The sequence below is a fragment of the Benincasa hispida genome, chromosome 5 (assembly GCF_009727055.1).
Source record: "Benincasa hispida cultivar B227 chromosome 5, ASM972705v1, whole genome shotgun sequence".
NCBI classification, from domain to species: Eukaryota; Viridiplantae; Streptophyta; class Magnoliopsida; order Cucurbitales; family Cucurbitaceae; genus Benincasa; species Benincasa hispida.
In genome coordinates, this window is record NC_052353.1 from 52,507,093 (window position 1) to 52,534,687 (window position 27,595).

Below are 27,595 nucleotides of genomic sequence, written 5' to 3' on the forward strand. Positions count from 1 at the left end.
ATTGTTCAAAAGGACTCTAAATTAACACTAAATTCCTCGCCTCTTAGTTTCACGCAAACTGAACCCACGCCGCCACTGTCGCTCAACTGTCCACCGCCTCCGTAGCGCGTCCGCCGGGAACTGCTGCTCAGTTTCCCTCACGCGCGCCGCTCGCGCACAGTCGCGCGCCGTTCTCTCCTTCGGTTCTCTCTCTCTTCAGTTTCTGCTAAGCACCGCCACGCGCTGCCTGCAACCAGTCGCCGCCGACGTGCACCGCCTTCAGTCTTCATCACAGCCACGTTGTCCCCGCTGCCGGAAGCCACTTTCCTCTACCGGATTCCGCCGTTGCTGTTGTTGGATTCGTGCAGTGGACAAAATCCAGAAGGCTGAGTTCTGGGGTAAGTTTTTGGGCGATTTTAGTCGATTTTAAGGATACCCATTGAAGTTTTGGCATAATTGTTGAGTTACCCATGCTTTTAGAAGTTGGATTCGAAGCTTTGAAGGAGTTAGAGCCCTTATCCAGCAAGGGTATCGAGCATTTGGACGTTTGGTGAGTATCAAGATCTTGAAAGTTCATCTGGTAAAATTAATAGTTGCTGGAATTTTGGGTTTCTAACCCTCGGTATCAAATGTTGCATAGGTTGGGTTTATTGTTTGAAGTTTGGAAGTAATTTGTGGTCAAACTACAAGTTGGGTAAGTGATTTGAAGATTTCAAAAATGATTTTATGTTGGGAATTAGGCCTAAAAGTTTAAAAAGGGGAGATTAAATTATCTGGGCTGGATTTTGAGGTAACTAGCTTTACTATTGAAACCGTCTTTGTGCCAGACAAAATAGTTTTAAAAAACTATTTTTGCATTTTGCCAAACAGTTCTAAAAAAAGCTTACATGATATATTTATATGCATGCTATGAGTTTATGAGATGTTTTGTTATAAATTCATGAATTTATAAGATTCCACGCTATGGTTTAATGTTATGAGATCTTTAATTGCATGTTTCATAATAGACCAGTTTAGTGACAATTGCCCTCTTACCCATCGCTATGTACACCTCATATTTAGTTTATGTGCGCCTTTGGGTCCACCAAATTATGTGCACCAGCGGGTCCACCAGTTATGTGTTCCTTCGGATTCACCAGTTAGTATGAGTACATCTTACCTACGGTAGGACGGGTTCAATTGTTCACTCGGATGATAGTTTATGTTTAGTTTTAGTATTTCAGATTAGGTCCCACCAATTTAGAATTTCAGTTCGTGTTTGCATGTGATTGCATAATCTGACCCCAATAGTGGGGTTACTTATCGAGTATTTTATATACTCATCTTTTCGTATAATATTTTTTTAGGTAAAGGAAAGAATGTATCTGCCGTATGATGAGGAGGTTTGTTGACGGTGCCATGAGACTATAGGCAATGCTTCCGCTTAGAGTCAAGTTCTTAAGAAGATTTGAGTTTTTATTAGAGAGCAAATAATGTTTTTTGGATTCAAACTAGACTTTGTTTTAGAAATTTTTAAGATTTTTTAGTGAACTTCTATTTATTTTTTAGAACTCAAAGACACAGTTATACAACCTATAAAACAGATCCTATTCAAGTAAGGTCCTTGAACTTTTATTTATTTAGAAAATTCTTTACCTTGAGTTTAAATGGTCAACTAGTTTTGGTTTTAAAATTGCATGTATGGTAGTAATGACCCGGTTAGAGATCTATAAAGTTGGGTCGTTACACATAATCTTTTCTTTCCTTTTGACTTCCACTTATTTTCTTGTGTGCAACCTTTAAGCGGTCCAGCCACCAGTTTTCATGTTCACGTCAGCGACTGTAGGAGCTACAGCCAGCGGCACAAGCTCCTTCCTGCAACGACAATGCTCTATCCACGAACCGTGATGCCCAAATCTAACTTTGGCGGTGCAATTCCTCTGTTTTCTTCTCAGTAACGGCAGTGTTGTGACAATCTATAATCCACGAAGCGTGTCAGCTTGACGGCTAGTGGTCTGAAGTTCCAATCTATGGAGGCCATGGTCAAAAAGTATCAGCAAAGATTCAGAAAGTTCAAGGATGAAATAGATCGCTGGGATGAACTTCAAGTTCGCTTGATTTCACAGTTCCAAAATGTTTCCTCTATCATCGGTAGGGTGCAGGTCAGTCTCAGTTCTGATTTTAATTACATGTATTTGTATTTGTTTTTAATTTAAAGATTAGAATCTTCGAAAATTTGTTTTCAGCTGCTTCAAGATCCTAAGAATTTTGGAAGTCTGGCTGGCATGGATGGCATCGTTGATGCATTATTGGGGAAGCAGATGGAATCCTTGCAACTTAGTTTCTCGTCTATTAAAAAAACAATGTAAGTTTCTTTTTCTTTCAGTTTCTTTTCTTGCCTTTACGTGTGATTTGTGGGATATGCTGGGAGAAAAATCCATAAACATTAATGATAGATGATCATGAACTTGCCAATCTAAGCACCATCACCTGGTTAAGTTATATATCCTTCGCGACCAAGAGGTAAAAAATTTGAATTAACACCCCATATGCTAAGAAACACAGATACGGATATGAGACACAAATACGATAAAGACAAGCAATAGGTAAGCTTTTAAAAATCTAGGACATGACACGACAAGAAAACATTTATTAAAATATACATTTTTATACTAAAAAAAATTTCACAAGTAAATTGGTTGAAGCATTCATATGTTTAAGAAACTTAGTTTTATGTACTTCACCCTCAAATTTTATTACTATTGTCACATACGTGTCCAATAATTGTTAGAGTGTCCAAGTGTTTGACATATGTCGGACACGGACACACTGGCCAAACTTAAGTGTTTGTGCTTCCTTAGCCCGTATGTAACACAGATCATGAAGTAACTCTAATTGTAAGAAGCACGAAGTCTTTAGTTTGGATAGTGTGTTCGTGTCTGACACATGTCAAACAGTCTCATACGCTTAGACACTTGTTATCAATACTTATTAATACAATAGATTTGTTAGATACTGGTTGTACAAAGTCAAAGTAGGCTCTCAACATTTCTTAGACATGCATCAAACACTTGTTTAGTATGCTAAATAGACACATATGATCAAAAATAATAAAATTTGAGAGCAAAATACACCAACTTAATCTTTTAAACATATTTATGCATTAACTCATTGACTTTGAATTTTTTTCTTGTATAAAAATGTGCGTATATATATAAATGTAAATTTTAATAAACTTGGTCTTGTTGGGCTCATGTCCTGGATTTTTTAAAAACATGTGACCTTGTTTGTGTCATGCTGTATCCATGTCCGTGCTTAACGGGCCATTAAATTATTCATGCTATCTTGTTTTCATGAATGAAGAACCTAAATAACGATCTCAGGGAAGAACTTGGGAATATTGTCCGTTCAATGGAGAAGATAAATCGTGATGGGAAGCAATTAGTCAAAGGTGGTTCCAATCAGCCATCAATGAAACAACTACAACAAAGAGTTGGTTTAAAACCCAGCCTTGAAGACTGCTTGAATGGGTTAATGCTTCTCTGCAACATGCACCGTTCTGAGTAAGAGTTTTTCTTATCTCTTTTTATGTCAAGAAAGCAAATGTTAGGTTTGGATTGGAGTTCATTTCTTAGTTTTCGAACTCCTTTTTGTGGGTCTAGTTTTTTTTTTTTTTTTTTTTATGCCCTTGTATGTTATTTCATTTGCCAATTCGGTTCTTGATCATGTGGGTCTAGTTTGCCTTCTTAATAAACTAGTTTCAATTTCTTTAGGTACAATCTTAAAGAATCTATCGTCTCGGCACTTTCAGAACTTTTCTGGAAAGCTAGGTAATTTTTTTCAGTTGAGGAATTTGACGGGATGTTCAGGTTGTAATTAGAGGATTAACGAAGTTGGTAGTGTAAGGGAAAAAAAGCACTTGGTTTTGGAGCTTCAAGTTTTTTCTGATAGTTGCATATGAAACATCCTTTTCTAGTATTGGCCTTCAACTATCATCTTCTTTTCCCTCCAAACTATGTTATGAAAAATTTTCACAGATAGAAAAAATGTCAAAACTATTTACAGAAATAGAAAAAAAAACGCTGATAAACACTGATAGACTTCTATCAGCCTTTATCAGCTTCTCTGAAAACAGTTTAAAATATTGCTATTATGTGTAAATAGTTTCCCTTATTTCTATTTTTGAGAATTCCCCTTATGTCATTACTATGGCCTATTTCTTACCCTCTGCCCTCTGAAAATATGTAGAGCGCAAGATCTCAGCTCCTTACAGCAACTCTTGGTTGACCAACCTAACATTCGGAAAGAGGAAGGTTAGTATATTACTTTCACCATATTGTATATTGAACTTTATTGATGAATGTGTCACTTGTAAGTTAAAAAGATTCAAATTAGCGAATGAAATGAACCTTGTAATATTTTCATCCCCAAAAGAGGGGAAAAAAAGAACCTTGTAGTATACTAGAGAATGTTGAATGTTCAACCTTGAATGTTAGTGATTCCATTCTTCTAGGTGCAACTTTTGCTTCTATTTTCACGCTTTCATTTTGGTGTTACTTTCTCGGCCTTTTGGCTAAGATCATGATGTGTTGTATATTTTCTTATCCGAATGACTTTCATTGTCATGGACATTTTTTTTGGCTTTTATCCAATTTTTAATGAAGCACTATCTTGAAGTAGCTGGTCCTCCTGACTTTGAGATGTTCATTTATTACAGAGGCAAATCTTCATATATATTTTGTTCGTCTTCCACTTTACAACTACGGTTGAGTGGTTTATATATGACTGCCTCTCGGTGGACTTTCTTCTTTCTTTTGTAAAAGATGAACTTTATTATCTCTCTCGTTAGAGAAATTCTTTTTGCCAAAGATATTTATAAGCCCACAAGTAGGTAACTCCGGAAGAGGGAAGAGAATTTCGAGTATTGGAAATTTTTTTATTTGAAATCACTCCACATATATACTTAAGATTGGCCATTATAAAAAAATATCTGTAAGTCTTGCCTTTCAATTATCATGATGCCTTGACCAGATTTGACATCCCTTGTCAAAATTTTCCGTCTTAATGTTTGTTTGGTACTTGAATTTAGCTGTTTCTGAACTTTTCCCTCGATAAGTATATTAAGAATTATCTAAAATATTCCGTAAATTAAGGCACCCTTTTACTCACATTAGTTTATCATTTTTAGTCAGTAATTGGCAATCTCTATAGTAATATCTTTGCTCGGGATTCTCCTCTTATAGATATCAATGAATTGTTTCTTTTACAAAATAAAAAAATAAAAAAAAGAGTTGTCTAAAATATTCTGTTAGTTTGGTTTGGCCATCAGTGATCATCTGTTGTTAGAGGGGTGAACTTTGTTCGATTTGCAGCCATTTGGTATTTTTTGGATTTAGGGCATGTTTGAGAGCAATTTTGATATCATCAAAATTACTTTTGTCATGTTTTACCTAATTCAAAGCATGTATAGGAGTGATTTTGTACATGAAAAAAATAACTAAACGTGCCTTACTACATACTAGTATTCATATGTTATGGTGTCGAAAAATGAGTTTGATTCTTGATCCTCTTTTGCAGTTGAATTCATCTTTGAGACTATACTGGTCGGCGAAGCCTAGCTAATATGAGGTAATCAAGCAAACAATTCAAGAACGTTTGATTTCATCCACATGCTTTTTTTAAGGACGATTGGCAGGAAAATGGAAGGGTCGATCAAACCAATAAACCATCTAGAAGATAAAAGCTCCAAGGATATTGTTAATAGAATAGAGGTTAGTTTAGTAGATAAGGCACGTTAACGATTCAAATGTGGATGATTCCATCTTCTATTTTGTAATTGTTGAACTCAAAAAAGATTTAATTAGTGAATGTGTATTTTTCATAATAATCTTCACTTAAAAGAGAAATAGTATCCGTATTTATTGCCTATCCTCTCCCTCTTGACAACAATATCAGTTTATTATTGTTGTTAATATATATGTGTATGTGTATGTGTGTATATATATATATGGGCCTCATTGGCATTTGGAGTGTATAGAATTACAAATGGGAAGCTTTCTGATACACATTTTTGAAATGGATGGATTGGATTGCCCAAGCAGAACCAAAAAGGGGAGAAAAATTAAATACTGCGAACTTAGCTTTGACAAATAGATTGTGTTAGCAACTAAAAAAATGTGGTTCAAACCTTTTCACTCTCTATTGAAAAATACTCTGTTTCAAGGGCATTCTAAGCGTCCAAATTTGTCAAAAGTGAATGTAATTGGATGATAATTGACAAATACTTCCTCTCTTAGAAATTTGATATCAATTGATTAGAAGCATGACCCAAATTTAGACATTTCTAAGTAATATTTTAATTTTAAATAAATAATGTAAACTATTTAGTTATGCCAAATTCATAAAAGTGCATGAAAATAATAGGAAAAATGCATCAATAATCTATTTGTGGAGGTTCAGGTGAGATCTAACTCAACTTTTAAAAATTTATTTTTTGGCATTTTACTTACGTCCGTATATAATGACCAAAAATGACGCATAATGGGCTTTGCGTCTACTACTCGATTCTCGCTCCTCGTTTTACCTTCTTCCTTCTCAATCTTCATTCTGCAAGCTTCCTTATTTCATTTTTTTCTTTGTTATTCCTTTTATTCAAATCTACCATCTTTTCATGGGTTCCTACATAGAAGGCCTAAAGCAATGTCCTATATTTCAATTATGTCTAGTTTGCAAGTTTTTCAAAAATGTCCAAATAAACTTTATTACACAAAAATTAGAGTCTAATTACTTTTTAGTCTCCTCTAAAATAATTACGAATTAAAAAAAAAAGAAATTAAAAGGTTTTTTTTAATAGAAACTCAAAAGCTTTCTTGATGATTCATGTGCAAAATTAATTAATTTTTTTCCCAAAACAATTACTTCCTCCTCTAGCATTTTTACACCCCCTACACCTCACTCTTTGTCTGCCTTCTCCCTCTTTCTCTATCCCCTTCACACAATTTCACACCCTTCCCCCACCGTTTGTCCGTCGGAATCGGGCGCTCGTCCACCACCATCCACAGTAGTGTGCATTTCATCCTCGTTCATTAGTCGTTCGTCCATCAAAATCAACTGTGTATCGTTTGTCCTCGCTCATTAACCGTTTTTCATCATCATCAACTTTCGCATGCCACCGACTATTGATCGCCGATGTAAGTCGTCAGTTGTATTCTCATCGTTTCTCTCTCCTATTTGCAATCTGTCTCCCTCTGTTCGTGCTGTTGCACCAAGATCCAGCCACCTATTCAAATCCATGGAGAACCGACACTGCCCAATCAGATCCGTGAAGATCCGACGCCCACCAATCCAGATTCATGGAGATCCGGGGCCCCTAGTCCAGATCCATGGAGATCCGACGCCCACTAATCTAGATCCATAGATATTTGGCACCCTAGTCTCAATTTGGCACCCCCTTTGATATGTACTTAAATATTTTTTTTAAAGTATTATTATTTATGATAGAATTTTGGTTTATAATTGTGAAGGTGTGATTTCGACATATATGCTTTTTAATGGATGATTTATTTTGAAAATGATGTATTCGTATATGATATATACTACGATATATCGTACATATTTTCAATAATGTGAGATTTATGTAAACTTATTAACATTTAATATATGATATATTAAGTGGGTTATCTAAAATAATATTCATATATTATACTGTCATATGGATAATATTATATGATATATTTATTGGGATAAGAATTTATGATATATACTGTCATATAAATAGAATTTATGATATATTATGTGATTTATGTTGAATGTCTGTAGTCAATCTTACCAATATATTTGCAACATCTAAGACAATATTCCAAAGTATATTGACATACATATCATAATATCAAGGAAATATATTACAACCACAAGTAATACCTAATTAGAAGTGTATACATATCAAAATATCTGAAATATATATACCAAATTAACAATGAAATATAGGATATACATACCAAATAAACAAAGAAATATATTACATGAAAACAAAGATGTAAAACAAGCTAGCGTGAAATAGAAAATTAAATCATATTAAATATATTCTCTCCAATTGAAAAATAAAAAAAAATTATAATAAATACATTATCTCTTCAATTGAAAATGAAGAAAAAATTGTATTAAATGCATTTTCCCTCTCCACCATTAAATTAACTTCATAAATAGGAAAAAAATATATAAAAAACGAATATAAATAAATAATAATAATAAAAAAAAAAGATATAATTGTCCAAAATTAACCTTAAAAGCCATCATTGAAAAAAAAATCAAAATTTAAGATATTTATAAAATATAGAGCCTTTCTTTAGGGCTTCTATGTAAAAACCCCTTATCTTAAAAGCATCCTTCAATTTTTTTCCCTTCAACAAGCCAACTCCTTCCGTTTTCTTTTTCTTTGTTTTACAACCTCCCTCCCTCACGCACATTTTTTGTTTTGCAAACAATCTGAAAAAATGGAAGATGGAGAGCACGAGATCAAAAAGCAAGAGCAAGAATGTAACATAGAGAAAAGAAACTGAGAAGAAAGACGATTTAACATGAATTGAGGAGTCAACCCTCCCCACATATATTAGATTGTTTTGATAATTTCACCTAACAATGGCGAAAGTAAAAGGCTAAAAGACTTGAGTTTTCAAAAGTTGAGTCAAAATTCATTTGGGCCTCCTCAAGAGAAAGTCATCCCAAAATAATAAGAGGTTCAACTCGTTTCATTGCGAGTCGTATTTTGCATCACTTCAAAAACCAGTTAACCCAACTCGCAGGCTATTAATCAAGATTTCCAACCCTTCACTGAAGTTAAATTCATTAAATTTCTATAAAATACAAATTCAAAGTCATATATTAGAAACTACAAAAAAAAAAATGTGTACAACTGGCTGCTACACCTCAATTCACAAAAATCAAAACAAAATTTACTTCAAAAGTTATTAATGTAACCTGAATAAATAAAGAAAAAACTAATACAAGTAAATAGTAACCTGAATAAATAAAGAAAAAACTAATACAAGTAAATATCACCTCTTTGTTACGCTTGGAAGTCCAATTAGGAATGGCACATGGTAAGGCTGCAAAATTTCACCCCCCACTCTTGAGTGATAAACTGCTTAAAGGATTCGCAATCTTCCAACAGTTAACCTGCTACGGTCGGGCGATTCTTATAGAGCCTAAGCGAGAGATAATATAAGCAATTCATCTTTCTACCATATTTCAATGCTTCCTGGAATGTAGTTCTCACTGGAGGAATGAACATGCCCCAATGCAAATTTGGAGGTGAAGAAACCTAAGTTATGAGCTCCCTATGCGCTGTCTTTTTGCCGAAAGATGATCGCTACCATCAATATTCTTCTCACTGTGTTCGTGATTGAAACTCCAGCCAGCGAAATCAGACTCCGAGAACAAGGTGGTGGGGGGTGTTTGGTAGAATGCCAGAGGGACTCGCTTCAGTTTCTTTTTCAACTGCAACCAAAGACACCATTCAGGACAAAAAGACCATTTGAATTTTATTTTATCCAATTTTTATTCTTTGTTAGGGAAGTGATGCAAAGATGGATTTCAGAGACGATATCAAAGGTCGTAAATAGCTAGGAGATTCATCCCGAACAAAGGAGAAAACATCCACTCTTTCTATGGAATAATAGTCAATAATCTTAACCATTGCAATTTAAAAAAGGACAATATATAATCTTACAAGAATATATAAAATAACTTACTAATTATAGCAAAATTACCGAACCAGTGAAACTTACCTCTTGCCCGAGTATTGTAGAGTATGAACCGGCAACAAAATCTTTAACATCAATTTCAGTTGTTTTTGATCTCACAGTCAGATCATTCTCAAGGGACAAAACTAACCTACAAGAACATAAGGACTAGTTTTCAGTATGAAATCCGAACCAACGGAAGTTTCTGGATCAATATTAAACTGCATACCTTGAAACAGGAGGACAATAATGGTGTCGAAGACTATCAATTTCCCAAAGTGAACTTCCTGTACCAATAATTCTTGTTAACAAGGATCTCACCAAATATTAAATCACCACACAAAATAAAAAGAAAGCGGCCACCAATATAATTAACTCAAAAAGGCACGATTCAAATTGAGCACACATGGACTATTGTGGAACAAACAACCACATGACACATAGCTAACTGTATTTTCAGCCATGAAACCTGACAAGACTTATGAATTAAAAGATCTTGTGTAAACCATAGGAAAGTAAGTCAAGAAAGCAATTTTGACAAGTGATGGTGATATTAACAGTTCACCACAGGAACACTAATTAATCCACATGTCCTTGTCCCCTTCCCTCCAATAGAGAGAGAATCCAATTGGAAGGCACGAAATAAATTATCAAACGCGTGATGATAAGAATATAATCCAAGAAATTAAAGGGAAAAAACCACCCATTTATAAAGTAAAAAGGAAAAAAGAAAAAGAAAAAAACAACACTTACTCAAGGCACTAGATTTAATAGGATCAGTTTCCTCATAGTTAAAATGGTCGATGCCTGGCTTCATGTTGGGTGTATCAGCATCAACCTCTGAAGCATCTGCGCCTTTAACAACCTCTTCACTTTTTGAATCATCGTTCTTACTCTCACTAACATTCTCCTACTCACATCATACATACATTACATTCCAAAGAAAGCAAAAGAAGTTGATGCACAGGTTATAGAATCTATCTATAACAATAAGATTAAAAACAGTGCTACCTTCAATCATAACCAATATCCTAAGGTGGACAGTTTTCAAATAGAAAATCCACCGAACGACAATGTTTTCTAGTTAAGCCACTTATTTATGGCAATAGATATTTTTTGAGAATCCCCGCAGACCACCTATTTCTGGGAGAATTAGAAAAATCTAGAATGTTTGATATATAGCTCAGTGTTGGGGCTCAAGAATGCGAAGCTTAGGAACAGGATTGCTTGAAATTGGAAAACAAATGCCTACTTCAGAGCATAACCAATGGTTCTTAGATAACTAGGAACAAAGTTTGAGTCGTATAACTGTTTGCATTGGTGAAGGATTTATAAAATGTAATTGAATTATAATTAATTGTAATTATGCTTCATAGGTTAACTGATCTACTTGTCAACTTTAAATTTTATAATGCAATAGTTTCGTGAACGCGAGTAAGACTGGTCTGAAGCGTGCTGAATTAGGATGCCGATGGTACATAATTTCAAGATCTGATAGGTTTATGATGCCACTGCCGACCGAAACGCTGGGCTAAACAAAATGCTGAAATGGATTTAGAAAACCATGTTTGATGTACAAAATGTTCTCCAAGAGGAATACTAAGATGTTGGAATTGCATAGATTCCCACCAAACGGGGTAATTTGGATCCCCATTCCCAAATTCCACCACCAAGAGGTGACTACTTAATGTCTCTTAAATCCCAAAATATAGTTATCCCACTATGGGCTAGGCCATACTATAGCTTTCAAAGGTCAACAGGCGAGGTTAAGAAAGTAATCTTATTGCAGTAAAGCTAGCTACTCATATAAAATGGCTTTCCACATTAAAAAAAAATAATAATAAATAAGAGCTACCCGGTGAACCAAACAGTTGATTGAGGGATGTCTCCGCAAGAGATTGTGAATAAGTGCTATAATGACAAGTGCTCCTGATGGAGGAACAACAAGTGATAGCCTACTCAATTTCTTAGCAAAAGCAGCAGCCAAGTATGCTGGAAGAAGTGGCGACTTCAAGCAGGAATCAAGAAGCTGCCAAGAACGGTATAAAAAATGTTAGGAAATCACCGAAAATGAACCATTACATTTAGAAAAGTCATTAGTGATATTACAACTTGGTTTTCATCGTTGATGACATACGAACCCCTAGGATATGGAAATGTGTTCTATGTACAAAATAAATAAACGGGAGTAGCTTTAATATTTGATCATCTTCTCAATTTGCAACAAAAGGAATCAGAACTCTAGCCAAGTACTAACAAACTCCAATATTTATAATAATAAATAAATAAATAAATAACCTAACTGATAAATAACCTAGAAATTGACATCCACAAAGAGGGTATACTAAATTTAACAATGTCCCAAACCTCTTTTGAGATTTCTATCTATCCAAATGCACCAAGAAAAGCATGCCAAAAACCCTTCCCTTTACATTGTATTATCTACTGGAATTAACTCAAACTAGGTGAAATAGGCAACCAAATAGTCTTTAAATTAGGAGATAATTATACTCTCAAGATTGAAGAGCATTTAAAATTCCAAGAAGATACTTGCAATCGCCATCCATACTCCTAAAAATTCATTTCCGAAAAAGATAATGTAAACAAAAAAAAAAAAAAAAAAGACAAACCACTCAACTTTACCTGAAAAAACTTGGCCCGATGTTTTGCCATGAATATTGAAGGGACCAGTAGAGCGTAAAGTTTTTCATAGAAGTTTGGATATTCTAAACCATATTTTGTCATTAGGAGGAAGAGGCTGCTAAGAGCCATAACACTGATGACGCCACCAATATCGTAGGATTTTATTAAGAAGTCGCTGCATTTTATTTTGTAACAAATGTGTTTAATGAGAAATACAAGCTTTATTTATAAGAGAGAATATACAAGCCATATTATCACTAACCATAATATGATTGGTTTAGAAAGATAAGGAATGACTTCCTGATCAAGAATTACAAGAACCTGAGTAGCAAAAGGATGAGCAAAATGATATTAGATGACAACAACGCTAAAAAAGGGGGATAAAAAGAATTACAATGTGAAGACAATGGGGAAGGGTAGGTTGTTACACAGACAATCATAGAAGATTTTCTGAATAACCAACCCATGTATTTATCAAGAATAAGTAATTGAAGAAAAAGACAACAATATGGTACAATGATACGAGAGGTATCGTCAAGAAACACAGAGAGAATCTATGATAATACAACTTCTTACCTAAATTAGATGGGGATCGATCACAAGAAGTTTACAAAAGACCAGAGGATTTGCTTTATAGGTCTAGTCCTAAGTCCCCAGATAAAATAAAGCTAAAAAACAGTTACTGCTCGGGTGGTTTTCAGAAAATTAGTCTTTTAGAATTTTTTTAATGAAAATGTTACCCAAAAAAAAAAAAAAAAGAATTCTTACACTATTTCATGGCCTACCATGAGAGCCTCCTGTACATCACTTGTGTTTCTGGTATAATTAACACTAGAAAATTTCTTCTCAATGTTGAAATACGTTGAATTAGCCCTAAAGGGCATTTTTTTAATTTATACTATCTTTTGCTTAAATTAAGGTTTCATCTCATTCTATTTATATCTAAGGTTGGGGTCTATTGTAGTATGTCATTTAAAAATAATAAGTCATTTTCTATCGTGGTTTTTCTTCCCTGAATTAGGGTTTTCCACGTAAACTCCTTGTGTCGTTTTCTTTCTCTTCTATCTCAATATGGTATCAGAGTAAGGTGATGAAACCCTAGCCCCAATAGAAGAAACTCAGTCATCAAACTTGATAGGTGAAGGTACACTGACCAATGAGGCTTTGATTCAAGCAGCAGTCGACCGCTATCTCCGAACCATCATCCCAGGTGGCGTAGCCGAACAGATCCAGCCGGCGAGCCGAACAGTTGATGGTGGGCTTGCTCCAGCCGACGCGCCGATTAGCTTCCAGACTCAGTCATTCCAACCGATCGATGAAGGCCCCTCGACTTTGCACGCAAGCGTTCCTTTTCTGGCGCACGCAGTCTGTCCCTTGCAGCCGATCGGTCCCTTGACTTCGCTCAAGACCGGATCTGCTCCAGACGGTCGTGGGTTTGCCGGGTCGAGTCAGATCGGCGCAATTGCTTCAACCTCGCAGCCGATCGCCGAGCCTTCTGTCCGTTACCCTCCGTCGCAACCGTCTAGGAGCAACGCCGGTCACGGGTAGCCGCATTCTACCGCCGGTGGACTTTCGACAGTAGCTCCTTCACAGTACCATGGTGGACAGCTTCTTCCTCATGTGTACCCGGTTCAACCTCAGTTTCAAATGGGTGATTCCGTTGAAGAAAATCCCATGACTTTTGGACAGAAAAATTCCAAATCTGAATCTCATGGGGAACTCCAACAACAATTGGTTAGTCTCCAGCAACAGATGGCCGCCCTTGGAGCCAGATTGAATGACCATGATTCTTCCCCGGTGTATTCAGAAAATCCGGTATCAATGTTTCCTACTCTTACTACTACTAATTTTTTATCTGGAACTATAGGAAATTCGGCAGGAATGATCACGGGAGAGAAGTTGAATGGGCAAAATTACTTCTCTTAGTCCCAAACAATTAAAATGGTCCTTGAGGGACGCCATAAGTTTGGATATTTGACTGGAGAGATACCACGACCGAATCCTAGAGATCTTCAAGAGCGTGTCTGGAAGGCAAACGATTCTTTACTCCACTCAATGTTAATCAGAAGCATGGAACCACAAATTGGGAAACCTTTACTCTATTCAGCCACTACCCGAGATATTTGGGATGCAATCCAAAGGTTATATTCCAGGTGTCAGAACGCATCCCGCCTGTATACTCTACGTAAACAGGTTCACGAATGCAAACAAGGGAGTATGGATGTAACGTCATACTTCAGCAAGATGTCGTTGTTAGAAATGGATCTATGTCGGGAGATCATCTAGAACTGCTCGCAAGATGGAATTCAATACTCCAAGATAGAAGAGGTTGAGCGTGTGTATGATTTTCTTGCAGGGTTGCACCCCAAATTTGATACAGTTCGAAGTCGAATACTAGGGCAGAAACCAATACCGTCTCTCATGGAGGTCTGTTCAGAGGTTAGATTGGAAGAAGATAGATCAAGTGCAATGAATGGGTCGGGTGTTACCACTGTAGAGTCAGCTACCTTCGGGGTGAAGTCTGTTGGAGCTGATGGTGACAAGCAGAATAGTAAAACACCCCCAGTATGTGAGCATTGCAAAAACAGTGGCACACGAAAGATCAGTGCTGGAAATTCCATGGTCGCCCTCCGAATAGTAAACGTCGCCCTCCGAAGGACAAGTCGAAATTTGGACGTGCTCTAGTGGGTGAATCAGTTGAGGGGGCCGCACAACCTCAAACTCAGCCTCCACTGACCAACCCTGGTGATTCAGGTACCATAGGGATCGGCAGTTGCTTAATCAGGTAACCCTCAATCTTTTAGTTTCCTTGTTGAAGGGAATGAGTTATGGATTCTAGATTCAGGAGCGACCGATCACTTGATTGGCTCATCCGACCAATTTCTCTCATACTATCCAAGTGCTGGAAATGAGAGGATTCGAATTGTGGATGGGTCCTTCGCTCCTATTGCTGGAAAAGGCAAACTGTCACCATTTCATGGATTAACTCTGCAAAATGTCTTACATGTGCCCAAAATTTCTTACAACTTATTATCAATAAGCAAAATAACAAAAGATTTGAACTGTAGAGTTGTCTTCTCACCAGATACTGCTTTGTTTCAGGACTTGAGCTCGAGGAAGACGATTGGCACTGCCCGATATGACAGAGGCCTATATTTCCTTTCTGAAGATGCTTCCTCCAAAAGCTTGTTTAGGACTAGTCTTTTATCTTCGTTTACTATGTCTGAAACAAATTATTTATTGTGGCATTTCCGTCTTGAACATCCTAGTTTTCAATATATGCGATATTTATTTCCTCATTTATTCTATAATGTGAATGTTTCTTCATTATCTTGTGATGTCTGTATACGTGCTAAACAACCTCGTGTGTTGTTTGTTTCTCAACCCTATAAACCTACCCAGCCTTTTAACCTGGTCCATAGTGATGTTTGGGGTCCCTCAAGCATCTCTACCCTGTCTGGTAAACGATGGTTTGTAACTTTCATCGATGACCATACCCGACTTACATGGGTATATCTCTTTGCTGATAAGTCCGAAGTCCTATCTACCTTCAAACAGTTCTATACCACCATATTAACACAGTTCAACACAAAGATTGTCATTCTTCGGAATGACAATGGCCGTGAGTTTGTCAATCACACCTTCCAGGAATTCCTAGCGTCAAAAGGGATCATCCATCAAAACTCGTGTGCATATACTCCTCAACAAAATGGGGTGGCTGAATGGAAAAATTGTCACCTCATTGAAGTGGCTCGTTCCTTGATGATTCCAATGTCTCTCCCTTCGTACCTGTGGGGAGATGGAGTTCTTACCGCAGCTCATCTCATTAATAGAATGCTTTCACGAGTTCTAAAGTTTCAAACTCCTCTTGAGTGCTTTAAAGAGTCCTATCAGTCTACCCGTCTTATTCCTGAGGTTTCTCTTCGTGTGTTTGGGCGTACAGCCTTTGTTCATACTCATGGTCCACACTGAACTAAGTTGGCTCCACGAGCTCAAAAATGTGTGTTTGTCGAGTATCCTCTTCACCAGCGAGGCTATAAATGCTTTCACCCATCTTCCAAAAAATATTTTTTCACTATGGATGTCATGTTCCTTGAAGATAAACCGTTCTTTCCCGTTAGTCATCTTCAGGGGGAGACCACGAATGAAGAGACTAACAGTTCCACGTACTCCGTACCTATTAGCTTCAATCTTGAGCCTAATCCTAATATTTCTGGACCCAGTCTACCTAGTCTTGAACTTAACTCTGCTCCTGCTATTCCCGTGTCGGTCCTTCCTACTAGACAAGTGTCCTAGATAACATACTACAGGAAGAATCTCAAAAAGGAAATTCAAGAAACCCCTGGTGCTCCATTGGAAAATGTCCAAGCGTCGGAACCAGCTCAGGTTCAAGATCCCGTTGTTTCAGAGGAGATTCTTGAAGAGAAGTCTGGGAACATAGAAAATGATGAGACAAGCTCAAAGTAGGTTGAAACTTCAGGAGATAATGAGGTGCTGAAAGATCCTCAAGAAGATGTAGAATTGTCTCAGAAGTCTGATACTGAAGAGAGACAGACGAAAACTGACAACTATGATACCACTCTGGATATGTCAATTGCTCTAATTGCTCTGAGAAAGGGAACCAGGTCATGTACAAAGTACCTTTTGCATAGTTTTTTGACCTATAGTAACTTATCTCCTGGTTTTAAGGCTTTCACTACTCAGCTGGATGCTCTAGCAATACCTACCAGTGTACATTTGGCCATAGAAGTTCCCGAGTGAAAAGCAGCAGTAATGGAGGAAATGAGAGCTCTCGAGGCAAATAAGACTTGGGAGTTAGTAGCTCTCCCTAGAGGTCAGAAAACAGTTGGTTGCAAATGGGTGTTCACAGTGAAGTATAAGTCTGACGGAACACTCGAGAGATATAAGGCCAGGTTAGTTGCGAAAGGGTTCACTCAAACGTATGGGATTGATTATTCAGAAACTTTTTCCCCAGTGGCTAAGTTAAACACGATTCGTGTTCTTCTATCTGTCGCCGTAAATAAAGATTGGCCCCTACATCATCTAGATGTAAAAAATGCCTTCCTAAATGGTGAGTTAAAAGAGAAAGTTTACATGAGTCCACCTCCAGGTTTCGAAGCTAAATTTGGGAATCATGTTTGCAAACTCAGGAAGTCTTTATATGGGTTGAAGAAGTCCCCTAGGGCATGGTTTGATAGGTTCACCGTGTTTGTTAAGTCCCAAGGGTTTGTTCAGGGGCATTCTGATCATACTTTGTTTATCAAAAAAATCACTCTTAGGAAAGATTGTTGTATTGGTAGTGTATGTTGATGACATTATCCTATCAGGAGATGACACGACAGAAATTGCTAAGCTAAAACAAAGGATGACAAGTGAATTTGAAATCAAGGATCTTGGTAGTTTGAGGCATTTTCTCGGGTTGGAAGTGGCAAGATCAAAAGCAGGAATATCTGTATCTCAGCGGAAGTATACTCTGGACTTGTTGAAGGAAACAGGAATGACTGGATGCAAACCCATTGACACTCCTATTGAGGTCAATAGCAAACTGAAAAACATTTCGGAAGAAATTCCTGTGAATAAGGAGCGGTATCAACGCTTGGTAGGAAAACTGATTTAGTTATCTCATACTAGGCCCGACATCTCTTATGCTGTGAGTGTGGTAAGTCAGTTCATGCAGAGTCCATATGAGGAGCACATGGAAGCTGTGACTCGAATTTTGAGACACCTGAAGTCCACCCCTGGGAAAGGCTTGGAGTTTAGAAAACATGACACACGGAGCATCGAGGCATATACTGACTCAGATTGGGCCGAATTTGTGACTGATAGAAAGTCAACCTCAGGGTACTGTACCTTCGTATGGGAAAATTTGGTAACTTGGCGAAGTTAAAAACAGGGTGTAGTGGCCAGAAGTAGTGCTGAGGCAGAGTATAGAGCTATGAGTCTAGGAGTGTGTGAAGAAATCTGGTTGCAGAAAGTTTTATCTAATCTTCACGAGAATAGTTCGGGGCCCATGAAGCTGTATTGTGATAAAAGGCTGCCATCAGTATTGCGAATAATCCCGTGCAACATAATAGAACCAAACATGTGGAAATTGACAGGTACTTTATTAAAGAAAAGTTAGACAGCAGAGCTATCTGTATTCCCTATGTACCTTCAGTCCAACAGGTTGCAGATGTTCTTACGAAAGGATTATCGAGACAAACGTTTGAAGCTTGTATTAGCAAGTTGGGTCTTGCCGATATCTACGCCCCAACTTGAGGGGGAGTGTTGAAATACGTTGAATTAGCCCTAAGGGCATTTTTGTAATTTATACTATATTTGCTAAATTAGGGTTTCATCTCATTCTATTTATATCTGAGGTTAAGGTTTATTGTAGTATGACGTTTAAAAATAATAAGTCCTTTTCTATCGTGGTTTTTCTTCCCTGAATTAGGGTTTTCCACGTAAACTCCTTGTGTCGTTTTCTTTCTCTTCTATTTCAATACTCAAGCTAAAGGCAACTATTAAAAATAACTCAACCAAAACCAACGTAAAAGAATTACTGTCCGAACATTAATATTAGAATACAAATTGAAAAAAGTGGGGAACAATTTTTTTAATACTGTTCCCAAACAGCAGCAAATCGTATGGATATAAATTGTCCATCTAGATCATTAGAAAGCATAACTGCATTGTGCGCCCCCCACAAAATAAAATAACTACATCAAAGGTAAAATGAGATGTAAATTGTTTCCAGAAACATAAAACCTAAGAATAATGTTCTTCAGCTCCCTCCTTCCTTCCCCCGACCAAAATATCTGCGGCTCCTCTCCTTCCCTCTCCTCACTTTTTCGATAGCCTTCTACACCTCTAATCGCTTTCCTCAACATACTCTTCTTATCCAATCATCTCCACTCTTGGTCATAGAGCGACTACGGGGACAAGGATCTCCAGCGACCTCTCTGACTACTACACGAAACATCATGAAAGTGGTTAGTTGCAAAGTGAACGGTGATTTTTTCTGCACTTGGCTCGAATCCGAATTTTTTTGTGTAGAAGATGTGAAAGCTAATAAAGTCCTCCATTTATCAAAGTCCCATCTTCTTTGGTTTATGGATCAAATTTCAGAACTTCTTAGTGGATGAAGTAATTGTTTCTTCCTAAGGAATGGACGTGATGATTTTGGGGCAACAAGACTCTCGAAGTTCACTTCCAACACAAACGGGTTCTAAGATGTGTGGTGTGGCCGGCACATGGCAGTCAATCCTTCATCCATATACCAGTGGAGAAAGTGCAGTAGGGATGGAAAGCCTTTTTGGGAATGCTTAAGCGTCACTTAGATTGAATTTGATGGTTGAAACATTTGATGAACCTACTTCAGAACTCCCCATCCCACTGAACTAACATGAGAGCAACGCAACGTTGGTATTAAAGCCCAGAAGCCCTCCGCTTCCTCAACGCTAAAACAGAGCAAACGACAAAACAAAAAAAAGTTTGAATCTCCATTCCCTGCTTTAGAGATTGGAAAACAGAGCCTGCTACAAGAAGATTTTAATAATTTATGGGTGCTATCAAGACTATTTGTGTTTGATGAATGAAATATATCATCAATTTCCAGGAAGGTCTCTTTCGAGCTAAAGTTATTATTAATCCTTTGTTTGCAGAGCTTTGATCAAAGTTAACCAAGGAAAGCTTGAAGAAATGAATGAAGCTCTAGGGAAATGGTTTGACTATGGGAAATATCATCTATTATTTGAAAAGTGGAGCACATTTCAGCACAGTAGGCCATCGTTTTTAAAAGGATTTGGAGGTTGGCTATCTATAAAAAAATCTTCCCCTGGAATTTTGGTGTAGAGACATGTTCGAGGCTATTGGTGTGCACTTTGGAGGGCTGGAGAGCACAGCAATTGAAACACTTAACCTCATGAATTGAGCTGAAGCAAAAATCCAGGTCAAAAAGAATTTGTGTGGTTTTATGCTTGCGACAATCGAGTTAAAGGATGAAATCAGGGGCAACTTCTTTGTTAATTTTGGTGAGGTTGAATCAATTGAAGCTACCAACATTGTTAACAAGATCTATTCATTAGTGATTTCTCTAATCCTATTGATTTAGTTTGTTTGCAACAGGTTGCTACAGATGAAGATGTGAATATCAACTTATCAATCAGTGAATGGGATTTTCTCAAGTTGATTTTCTCTAGAAATCCCTTCGAAGCCATTAAAAAGCACTTCATCCTTCTCTCAAGGCCTTCATGGAAGCCGACCATTGTTCATCAAAAAAACCAAAGACCGTTGCAGACGACTCAAAACGCTATAAGTGGATTTGATTCAAAATCCAGGTACGAACACGTCTAAGCTAAACGCACTTGAAGAGGAAGAGTCAAAGTCGAGCACGCGAAACGAATCTGATGGGTCAAATTCAATGAGAGAGAAATTCGGCGGTCGAATACTTAATGAGAAAAGAAACGCTTCCCATTCCAGCAGTTTTATGATTAATAGACATTCAAACGCCCCTGCTTTTCCTGGGAAGAATCTTAAACATATGGTAGGCCCCACAACCCCAAACGATTCAGCTACTCCAAGTTTCTGGTACGCCAATGGTGAAACTCTGACTTAGTTCCCGATTTTCCTATCCAAGCCTCACAGTACAATCGGTCAGACTCCTCTCCTATTGAATCTTCATAGCATAATTCAAACCAGTGTTCTTTAAGTAATAAACCAGACAAAATCTCCACGATTAGGATCTCCTCTTCGGCTCTAAAAAAGCGTGCTCATTTGTTCAAGCCTTTCCCAAAACATTACGTCAATGGACGAACCTCCTTCCTCAACTCTTGGTCCGCATTAGTGAACTCTGATCTACTGGAAGAATGTTGTGTCCGAGTTCAACTTCCAAGTTATTCAATCAACAGGTCAGTAAAGTCTCCTTTTTCGTCCTTTAACTTCCAACAATCTATCATTAAAATCTTAGGCGTAAACATTCAATTTGTGTGAGGTACCTCGTGTCCTTCTCCAATCAATTCAAGCACAATTCAACAAGATTCGGATGGAAAATCAATTGTTAGTGCTAAGAGCTAGATGCTTATGAAACATAGGTGCACCAAGCAGAAACATAAGGAATTGATTCTTTTGGTATTGATCTCAGTAATTTGTTTCAACCTGTTGACAGCAAGGAAATTGGAAGGATTGAAGCATCTCGTTTCCCTCCTAATCAAAGAAAGAAAATTCCCCAAAAGTTGAGATCGATAGTAGAAGCTTGTGAGCTTACCTTGACTTGAGGATAGAAAGAGTGAGAAATTCAAGGAATTTGTCCACGATGAAGATTATAACTTGGAACACTGGAGGACTTGGAGACCAATCTAAACATTTGGCCCTTAAACGTCTGATTAAAAATACAAATCCGGACTTGGTGCTAATTCAAGAGACTAAGAGAGAATCATTTGAAATTGACCTTATCAAAGCTTTATGGAGCTCAAAAGATGTAGGATGGATTTGTGTTCAAGCCTATGGTAAATCAGGAGGAATGCTAACTATGTGGGATGAAAGCAAAATCTCAATTATTGAAGTCCTAAAAGGAGGCTACTCTTTATCCGTTTAGAAAAGTTTGTTGGATGACTAATGTATACGGCCCATCGGATTACAAAGAAAGAAGATTTATTTGGCCTATATTATCATCCCTTTCAGCCTATTGCACAGAAGCTTGGTGCTTGGGTGAAGACTTCAATGTTACTAGAACAATTCTTGAACACTTTCCAATGGGAAGATTAACAAGAGGCATGAGGAAGTTCAACAAGTTCATTGCAGAAGCCAATTTGCTGGAAATACCACTATCTAATGGAAGATTTACTTGGTCAAGGGAAGGAAGGGTGGTTTCACGTTCTTTGCTTGATAGATTCCTTGTTTCAAATGATTGGGATGAGGCATTTGCAGACACAAGAGTGGTAAAGAAAGTCCGGATCTCCTCCTATCATTTTCCCCTTTTGCTAGAAGTTGCATCCTTTGAGTGGGGCCCTCTCCTTTTCGCTTTTGCAATAGCTGGCTGCTAAACAAGCATTTTTATCAAATTATAGAAAGATCCTTAAACTCGGGAAATTATCAAGGTTGGGCAGGTTTTGTAATATCCTCAAAATTGTGAAACTTAAAGAACACCTTAAAAGTTTGGCATGCTGATTGTGAAGGAAAACAAAGAAGACAGGAAGAAAAGTTGTTAGAAGAAATCGGCAAAGAAGAGAACAAGGCAGAATCTCATGAATCTTCCACACTAGATCTGGATTTGAGAGTGTCCTTGAAGGCTGATTTATTGCCCCTTTACAGATTGGAGGAAAGAAATTTAATTCAAAAGAGTAAGCTAGCTCAAATTGGGAGATGAGAATTCGAGATTTTCCCGCCGCTCCCTTGCTGATTTCAGAATTAACAAATAATCAAGGTTTCCCAACAAATTCTTTCTGTGAAATTGAAAATCTAATCATTGACTTCTATAAGTCCCTTTACGAAGACTCCCTAGTGTTGGAACCATCCCAACAAATTTAGAATGGAATGTAATCTCTGAAGATCAGAACAAGTGGCTGGTTTCGAGGTTCATTCCGGGAGAAATCAGAAAAGCATTAAGGTAGGCAGACCCTTTTTGTTGTCAGGTCATACGAAGCATACATGGGAGTAGCCCTTTCAAATGGCACACTAATGGAAAGGAGCACTCCAACCTTAGAAGCCCGTGGATCAATATTTCAAGACAGTGGTGGAAAATTGAGGACTTGGCAGGTTTTAAGGTTGGGAATGGGAGCAGAACAGCCTTTTGGTCTGATCCTTGGCTGGACAAACTTAACATCAAATCTCCTTGGCTTTTTAAGGTTGCACTTAAGCCTAAAGGTTCTGACTCCGACCACTGGGATTCCTCCACATCCTCATGGTCTATTTTCTTTCGAAGTTTGTTGAAAAAGGATTAATGATTTCCAGATTCTTTTGTGCATTCTTGTGGACAGAAAAACCTCTAGTATTCCAGATAAAAGAATTTGGTCATTGGAAGCAAGTGGAGTCTTCTCTGTTAAATCTCTTGCCTTGGCCTCTCCCATTGACCTTCACTTTAGGAGGGTCCTTGGAAAACAAAAAGTCAACGAAGAGTGAACATCACTACATGGATCATGTTGCTTGGGAACTTAAATTGTGCCACAGTCATGCAAAGGAAGCTCCCCTCTCACTGCCTTTCACCTCACATTTGTCCACTGTGTTTGGACAACCAGGAAGACTTACAACACCTACTTTTTTATTGTGTTTATGCTAAAAAGTGTCGGTCCCATATGTTCCTCCTTTTTAATCTTTGTTGGGTTTTTGGTTGTGATTTTAGGAGCAGTGTCTTGCAGATATTGGTTGGGCCAGCCCTTAAGAAGAGACCTAAATTGCTTTGGAGCAATGCGGTTAAAGCCTTGCTAGCTAAATTATGGTTTGAAAGAAACCAAAATTTTTCAAGATAAAGCTTCTCCACGGTTAGATTGTTTTGAGTTTGCTCAACTGAACGCTTTTTCTTGGTGCACACTATCAAGAGCCTTTGAAGATTTCTCAATCCAGGAGCTGAATCTGAATTGGCGGGCTTTTATCTATCCTCCATATTAGAAGCAGTTCCTCCTTTTGTATTTCTGGTTTGTTTTATTCTTTCTAGTTTTGGTATAACTTTTGTAATAGTCGTCGAACTTCGGATATTGGCTATTTTGGTTGTTTTGTTTCCTTGTGGATATGATGAGGGTGCTATGGAAGTGTCAACCTAGCTGAGATGCCCAGGCGCACCTCTTGTTCCACTATATTTGTCTTTTGTACTTGAGACTTTGTCTATTTTCATTAATCCAATGAAAAGTTCGTTTCTTTAAAAAAAAAAAATCCAGAAACAATATTGACTTCTTGAGTAATCGATCAAGTTAATTATAATAGGTGGAAAAACCATGATATACAGACCAATTTCGGGATGACAAATGCTTTTATACAGAGCCAAAAACAAAGAGCAGAGTAGTTACCTCCTTGTACACATCAATTGGAAGCGGTAACTTCAGAAATGAAATCCATGCTTTTGAAAATTTTAATTTCATTCTTCTAACAATCTTTGATGCAGATAAGACCTGAAGGGTGTTAATAATGTTCTTTAAAAGAAGAAACAAAACCGAAAATAGAGAAAAAAAAAAAATAGATAAAGATCGAACTAGTTGTAAGGACCTCTTCATCATTTTTCTTCATCTTAAGCTGCTTTGCTTCTTGATTGTCAGAAAGCGCATTGTTATCATCACCTTCAATTGGAAAAATAATAACTTAAGCAAAAACTCTGGTTCTTAAAACCAAAGGAGTGCTGGCGATAAACACAGAAGATAATCGCAATGCTCAATGTCATGACTCGTTATTCGTACAAATGTAAATTTAGAATCTTGATCAGCAGTTCTTCAATGGTCTTTTTATTAGATTTTTTTTCTAGGCAGGTAACGATTTCATTAATCAAATGAAATATGAAAAGGGTATGCCATCCTTAGAGATTACAAAAAACTTCTCTAGCTGGAGAAAAAGTGCTTAGACTAAAAATACTAAAACTTCTCCTGCTGGATAAAAGAATATTTAGACTATAAATGCTAAAACTTCTCCAGTTGTATTAAGTGTCTTTTTATTAGTCATTTGATTGGGGGAACCCTTAACAACAATCTTGAGCACTGCTCTCTGGAACACACCATGAGGGTTTAAACATAAAAATGAAAGATTCCAGGTGTAAATATGTTTATAAAAAGAACCTACAAATCCAATTACTCAAATTGGCCCAAGTATAAAATTCAAAGTTTGGCCAGTCTTGGCCATATTAGAAATTACTCATCTTAAATTGGAGCTCATGATGCCATTTTAATGACCAAACTAAATTAAATGTCAATATGAAAGTTGAAACTAAGAAGTTTATTTACGTCTCCAAAACAGTCCATCAGAACACCGTTTGAGAAGGTTAGAGACGTTAAATTCAACATGTTAAGAATTCAAGATCTATGTATAAAAACAAACAGACATCTATAAGCTCAAAAACGAAATCTGTGTAGAAATTACCTGATTCAACCCACATAGTGTAGTCAGATTCATTTGAGTTTTCCAAAGGGGGAATGGAGGATAAAATAGAGTGCACAATGTGAATGAACTCCACTCTGCATGGAAGAAGGTAAATTCCATGCATTCAATACAAACGTCACCAGTGATGAACCAAATTTTGAAAAGGCTTCATAATTCCAGTGCCTTTAAATTATTATTCCATGGGGATCATGCAAAGCACAAACTTGTGGATTAAGGTGGTTAAAAATATATTCCTTGTGATCTAAATATCATATGGCCTGACAAAGAATTGAAGAAATTACACTTCTTAATTAAATTAACAAACTAATGTGCCAATGCATCCCTAAATCTCAGGCGATTGAGTCCCCACTCCTAAATTGTTGAGCTAAAAAAAACATACGACGTGTTTCCCTCCCTGTAGACAAGGTAAAGATTCCCACATAGACAAAGTAGGCTGACTCCTCCCTCATCATATATACATAGGGTAACTAAAATATTAATATACTTCGTTTCCAAAAAAGGAGAAAATCCCAAGCATATATAGAAGTATAATGACTTTAAAAAATGTTGATGAGAAGCAGTGTTTTAGGACAATGATTCAAATCAAATAACATTTACCCTTCTCTTGAATGACCACCATCATCGCCATTAATCCTAACATTTCTATCACCTACAAGTAGAAGATAGTTTCACTGAAGGGAAAATTCAGAAAATAAAAATAACAAAATGTCAAGAATAGGTGGGAGAAAATACCAGACATGTACTCAGCCTTAAAAGTCTTGGCAAGTTCTTTAATGCTAATATATGTGAAATAACTGCACAGGAGAGAAGCGAGTTAAAATGGATCTCATAGGCATTCTAAAGCATGCCTCTCAAGAATTCGAGAAAAATGTTATAAATATGGTAAAAACTAAGCCATACATCTTTTTTAGCATAGGAATCAACAATGTAAGGAAAAGGATGCAATGTACAGAGCTAAAGAGGGCGGGAACAAACGTTAAAATGAAATCCCAGTCATGTCAGTGCACAAGAAGCAAAAGCAAAATATTTTGAACGTTGGGCACGGGATGTTAAAAGGGGAAAAAATGAAGAAGAAAAAAAACATACCGGACATCGAGGTGATTGAAGTACTTTTTCACAAGCAATGCTATCAGAGTATCAACTGGAGTCAAAGAATGAGCCTACATGTAAGAGAAAAAGTAAAATGCACAGCTCCAGCACAATCAGAAACGCAGCAAAAATCTAGTAATTAACGATGGCAAAGCAACTTACGATACTCTGTAGAAACCTGTGGTATACAGCGGAGTGAAATTTCCCCTTATTACCAACTTTAACAAACTCCATAATCGCATCCAGTACAATCTCCTAAACCACGCACAACAACAGAATAAAGAAAAATACATAATTAAACTAAATCACCAAACACAAAACAAATCACAAACAACACAACGAATTCGAAATTCACAAAATGCCAGCACCTTGAGAGTGTCGTCGCATTCGGAAGAAACCGCCACATCGATAAGCGACTTAACGAGTTCATCGAACTTGGAACGGAGCCAGGTCCGGTAAATGAACTCGGCGTCGACCTGAACGTCGTCTCCGGCGGCGGCAGGCTTGAAGGAGGATGAAGGGAGGGAGGGGAGGTTGGTGATGAAGAAGGATTGAAGGGAGAGGAGGGCTTCAAGGACATAAGGAGGAGGAGAAGAAGGAGAAACGTAGGTGAGAAGCAGAGGGAGGTTGTTGATGTGAGCTCGAGATGAGAGAAGTTGGAGGCCTAGGGTTTTGAGGTCTGAAAGCTTGTGACTCTTCTTCTTCTTCTTGTCGTTGTGATTGTTTGAGGGAATGGACGCCATTGAAGCTGCTACGACAGAGCTCACGGCGGGAACAGAAAACTGTCAAAGCTTACGGTAGAACACAGCGCTAGTTAGGTTTTTGAACTTGAAGAGTGGACCTGTTTGTGTGTTGGGGCGTACTATTCCGTTCATGGATAAACGTTTATACCTGACCCGGAATACGATATCCTTCGCATTTCTTTTTTCTTTTAAATACTCGTTAACTAATCTCACATGAAATCTCGTAAATATATTAAATATAATTAATGTTGCCAAAAACAATTAAATACAATTAATCATAACATCAATCTATTCTTATATTAAATACAATTTTTACTCCGAGATTTTAATCTATACTTATAATTAAAATTTTACACTAATAATTAT

At 37.2% G+C, this 27,595-nt stretch overlaps 2 protein-coding genes across 15 annotated transcripts; one reads left to right on the plus strand and one right to left on the minus strand.

Annotated features, from left to right (window-relative positions):
- Positions 1–5,886, plus strand: LOC120078339 (uncharacterized protein At5g43822). Of its 13 annotated transcripts, none has more exons than XM_039032583.1 (10): positions 2–377; positions 460–529; positions 620–673; positions 1,326–1,361; positions 1,763–2,120; positions 2,205–2,323; positions 3,342–3,521; positions 3,732–3,788; positions 4,207–4,271; positions 5,536–5,886. In XM_039032583.1, exons 5-10 carry the CDS (start codon positions 1,989–1,991, stop codon positions 5,574–5,576), a joined length of 594 nt encoding a protein of 197 aa, XP_038888511.1. In that variant the 5' UTR covers positions 2–377; positions 460–529; positions 620–673; positions 1,326–1,361; positions 1,763–1,988; the 3' UTR covers positions 5,577–5,886. The 13 variants fall into 13 exon arrangements, with proteins under 13 accessions (XP_038888522.1, XP_038888511.1, XP_038888517.1 ...); XM_039032589.1 differs by having other exon boundaries at positions 463–529; XM_039032582.1 differs by lacking the exon at positions 1,326–1,361.
- Positions 5,887–8,783: 2,897 nt separating this feature from the next.
- LOC120077784 (protein NUCLEOLAR COMPLEX ASSOCIATED 4) lies at positions 8,784–27,346 on the minus strand. 2 transcript variants are annotated; one of them, XM_039031805.1, is made up of 15 exons: positions 26,855–27,346; positions 26,649–26,741; positions 26,484–26,557; positions 26,130–26,191; positions 25,995–26,046; positions 25,377–25,471; positions 24,516–24,586; positions 24,320–24,403; positions 12,604–12,662; positions 12,342–12,516; positions 11,554–11,727; positions 10,452–10,608; positions 9,928–9,985; positions 9,744–9,849; positions 8,784–9,453 (listed from the first exon to the last, which is right to left on the minus strand). In XM_039031805.1, the coding sequence occupies exons 1-15, from the start codon at positions 27,227–27,229 to the stop codon at positions 9,283–9,285; spliced, it is 1,806 nt and encodes a 601-aa protein (XP_038887733.1). In that variant the 5' UTR covers positions 27,230–27,346; the 3' UTR covers positions 8,784–9,282. The 2 variants fall into 2 exon arrangements, with proteins under 2 accessions (XP_038887733.1, XP_038887732.1); XM_039031804.1 differs by having other exon boundaries at positions 24,320–24,421; positions 26,855–27,345.
- Positions 27,347–27,595: the final 249 nt, after the last annotated feature.

What these genes read in the sequence shown, in the direction of transcription:
- LOC120077784 (XM_039031804.1), bottom strand. Translation starts at nt 27,229, where the DNA reads ATGGCGTCCATTCCCTCAAACAATCACAACGACAAGAAGAAGAAGAAG. An exon ending in AATGCGACGACACTCTCAAG is followed by an intron (nt 26,742 to 26,854) that starts GTGCTGGCATTT and finishes TGCGTGGTTTAG; the next exon opens with GAGATTGTACTGGATGCGAT. An exon ending in CACTATGTGGGTTGAATCAG is followed by an intron (nt 24,587 to 25,376) that starts GTAATTTCTACA and finishes TTCCAATTGAAG; the next exon opens with GTGATGATAACAATGCGCTT.
- LOC120078339 (XM_039032583.1), top strand. Translation starts at nt 1,989, where the DNA reads ATGGAGGCCATGGTCAAAAAGTATCAGCAAAGATTCAGAAAGTTCAAG. An exon ending in TCGTCTATTAAAAAAACAAT is followed by an intron (nt 2,324 to 3,341) that starts GTAAGTTTCTTT and finishes TAACGATCTCAG; the next exon opens with GGAAGAACTTGGGAATATTG. An exon ending in TAACATTCGGAAAGAGGAAG is followed by an intron (nt 4,272 to 5,535) that starts GTTAGTATATTA and finishes CCTCTTTTGCAG; the next exon opens with TTGAATTCATCTTTGAGACT.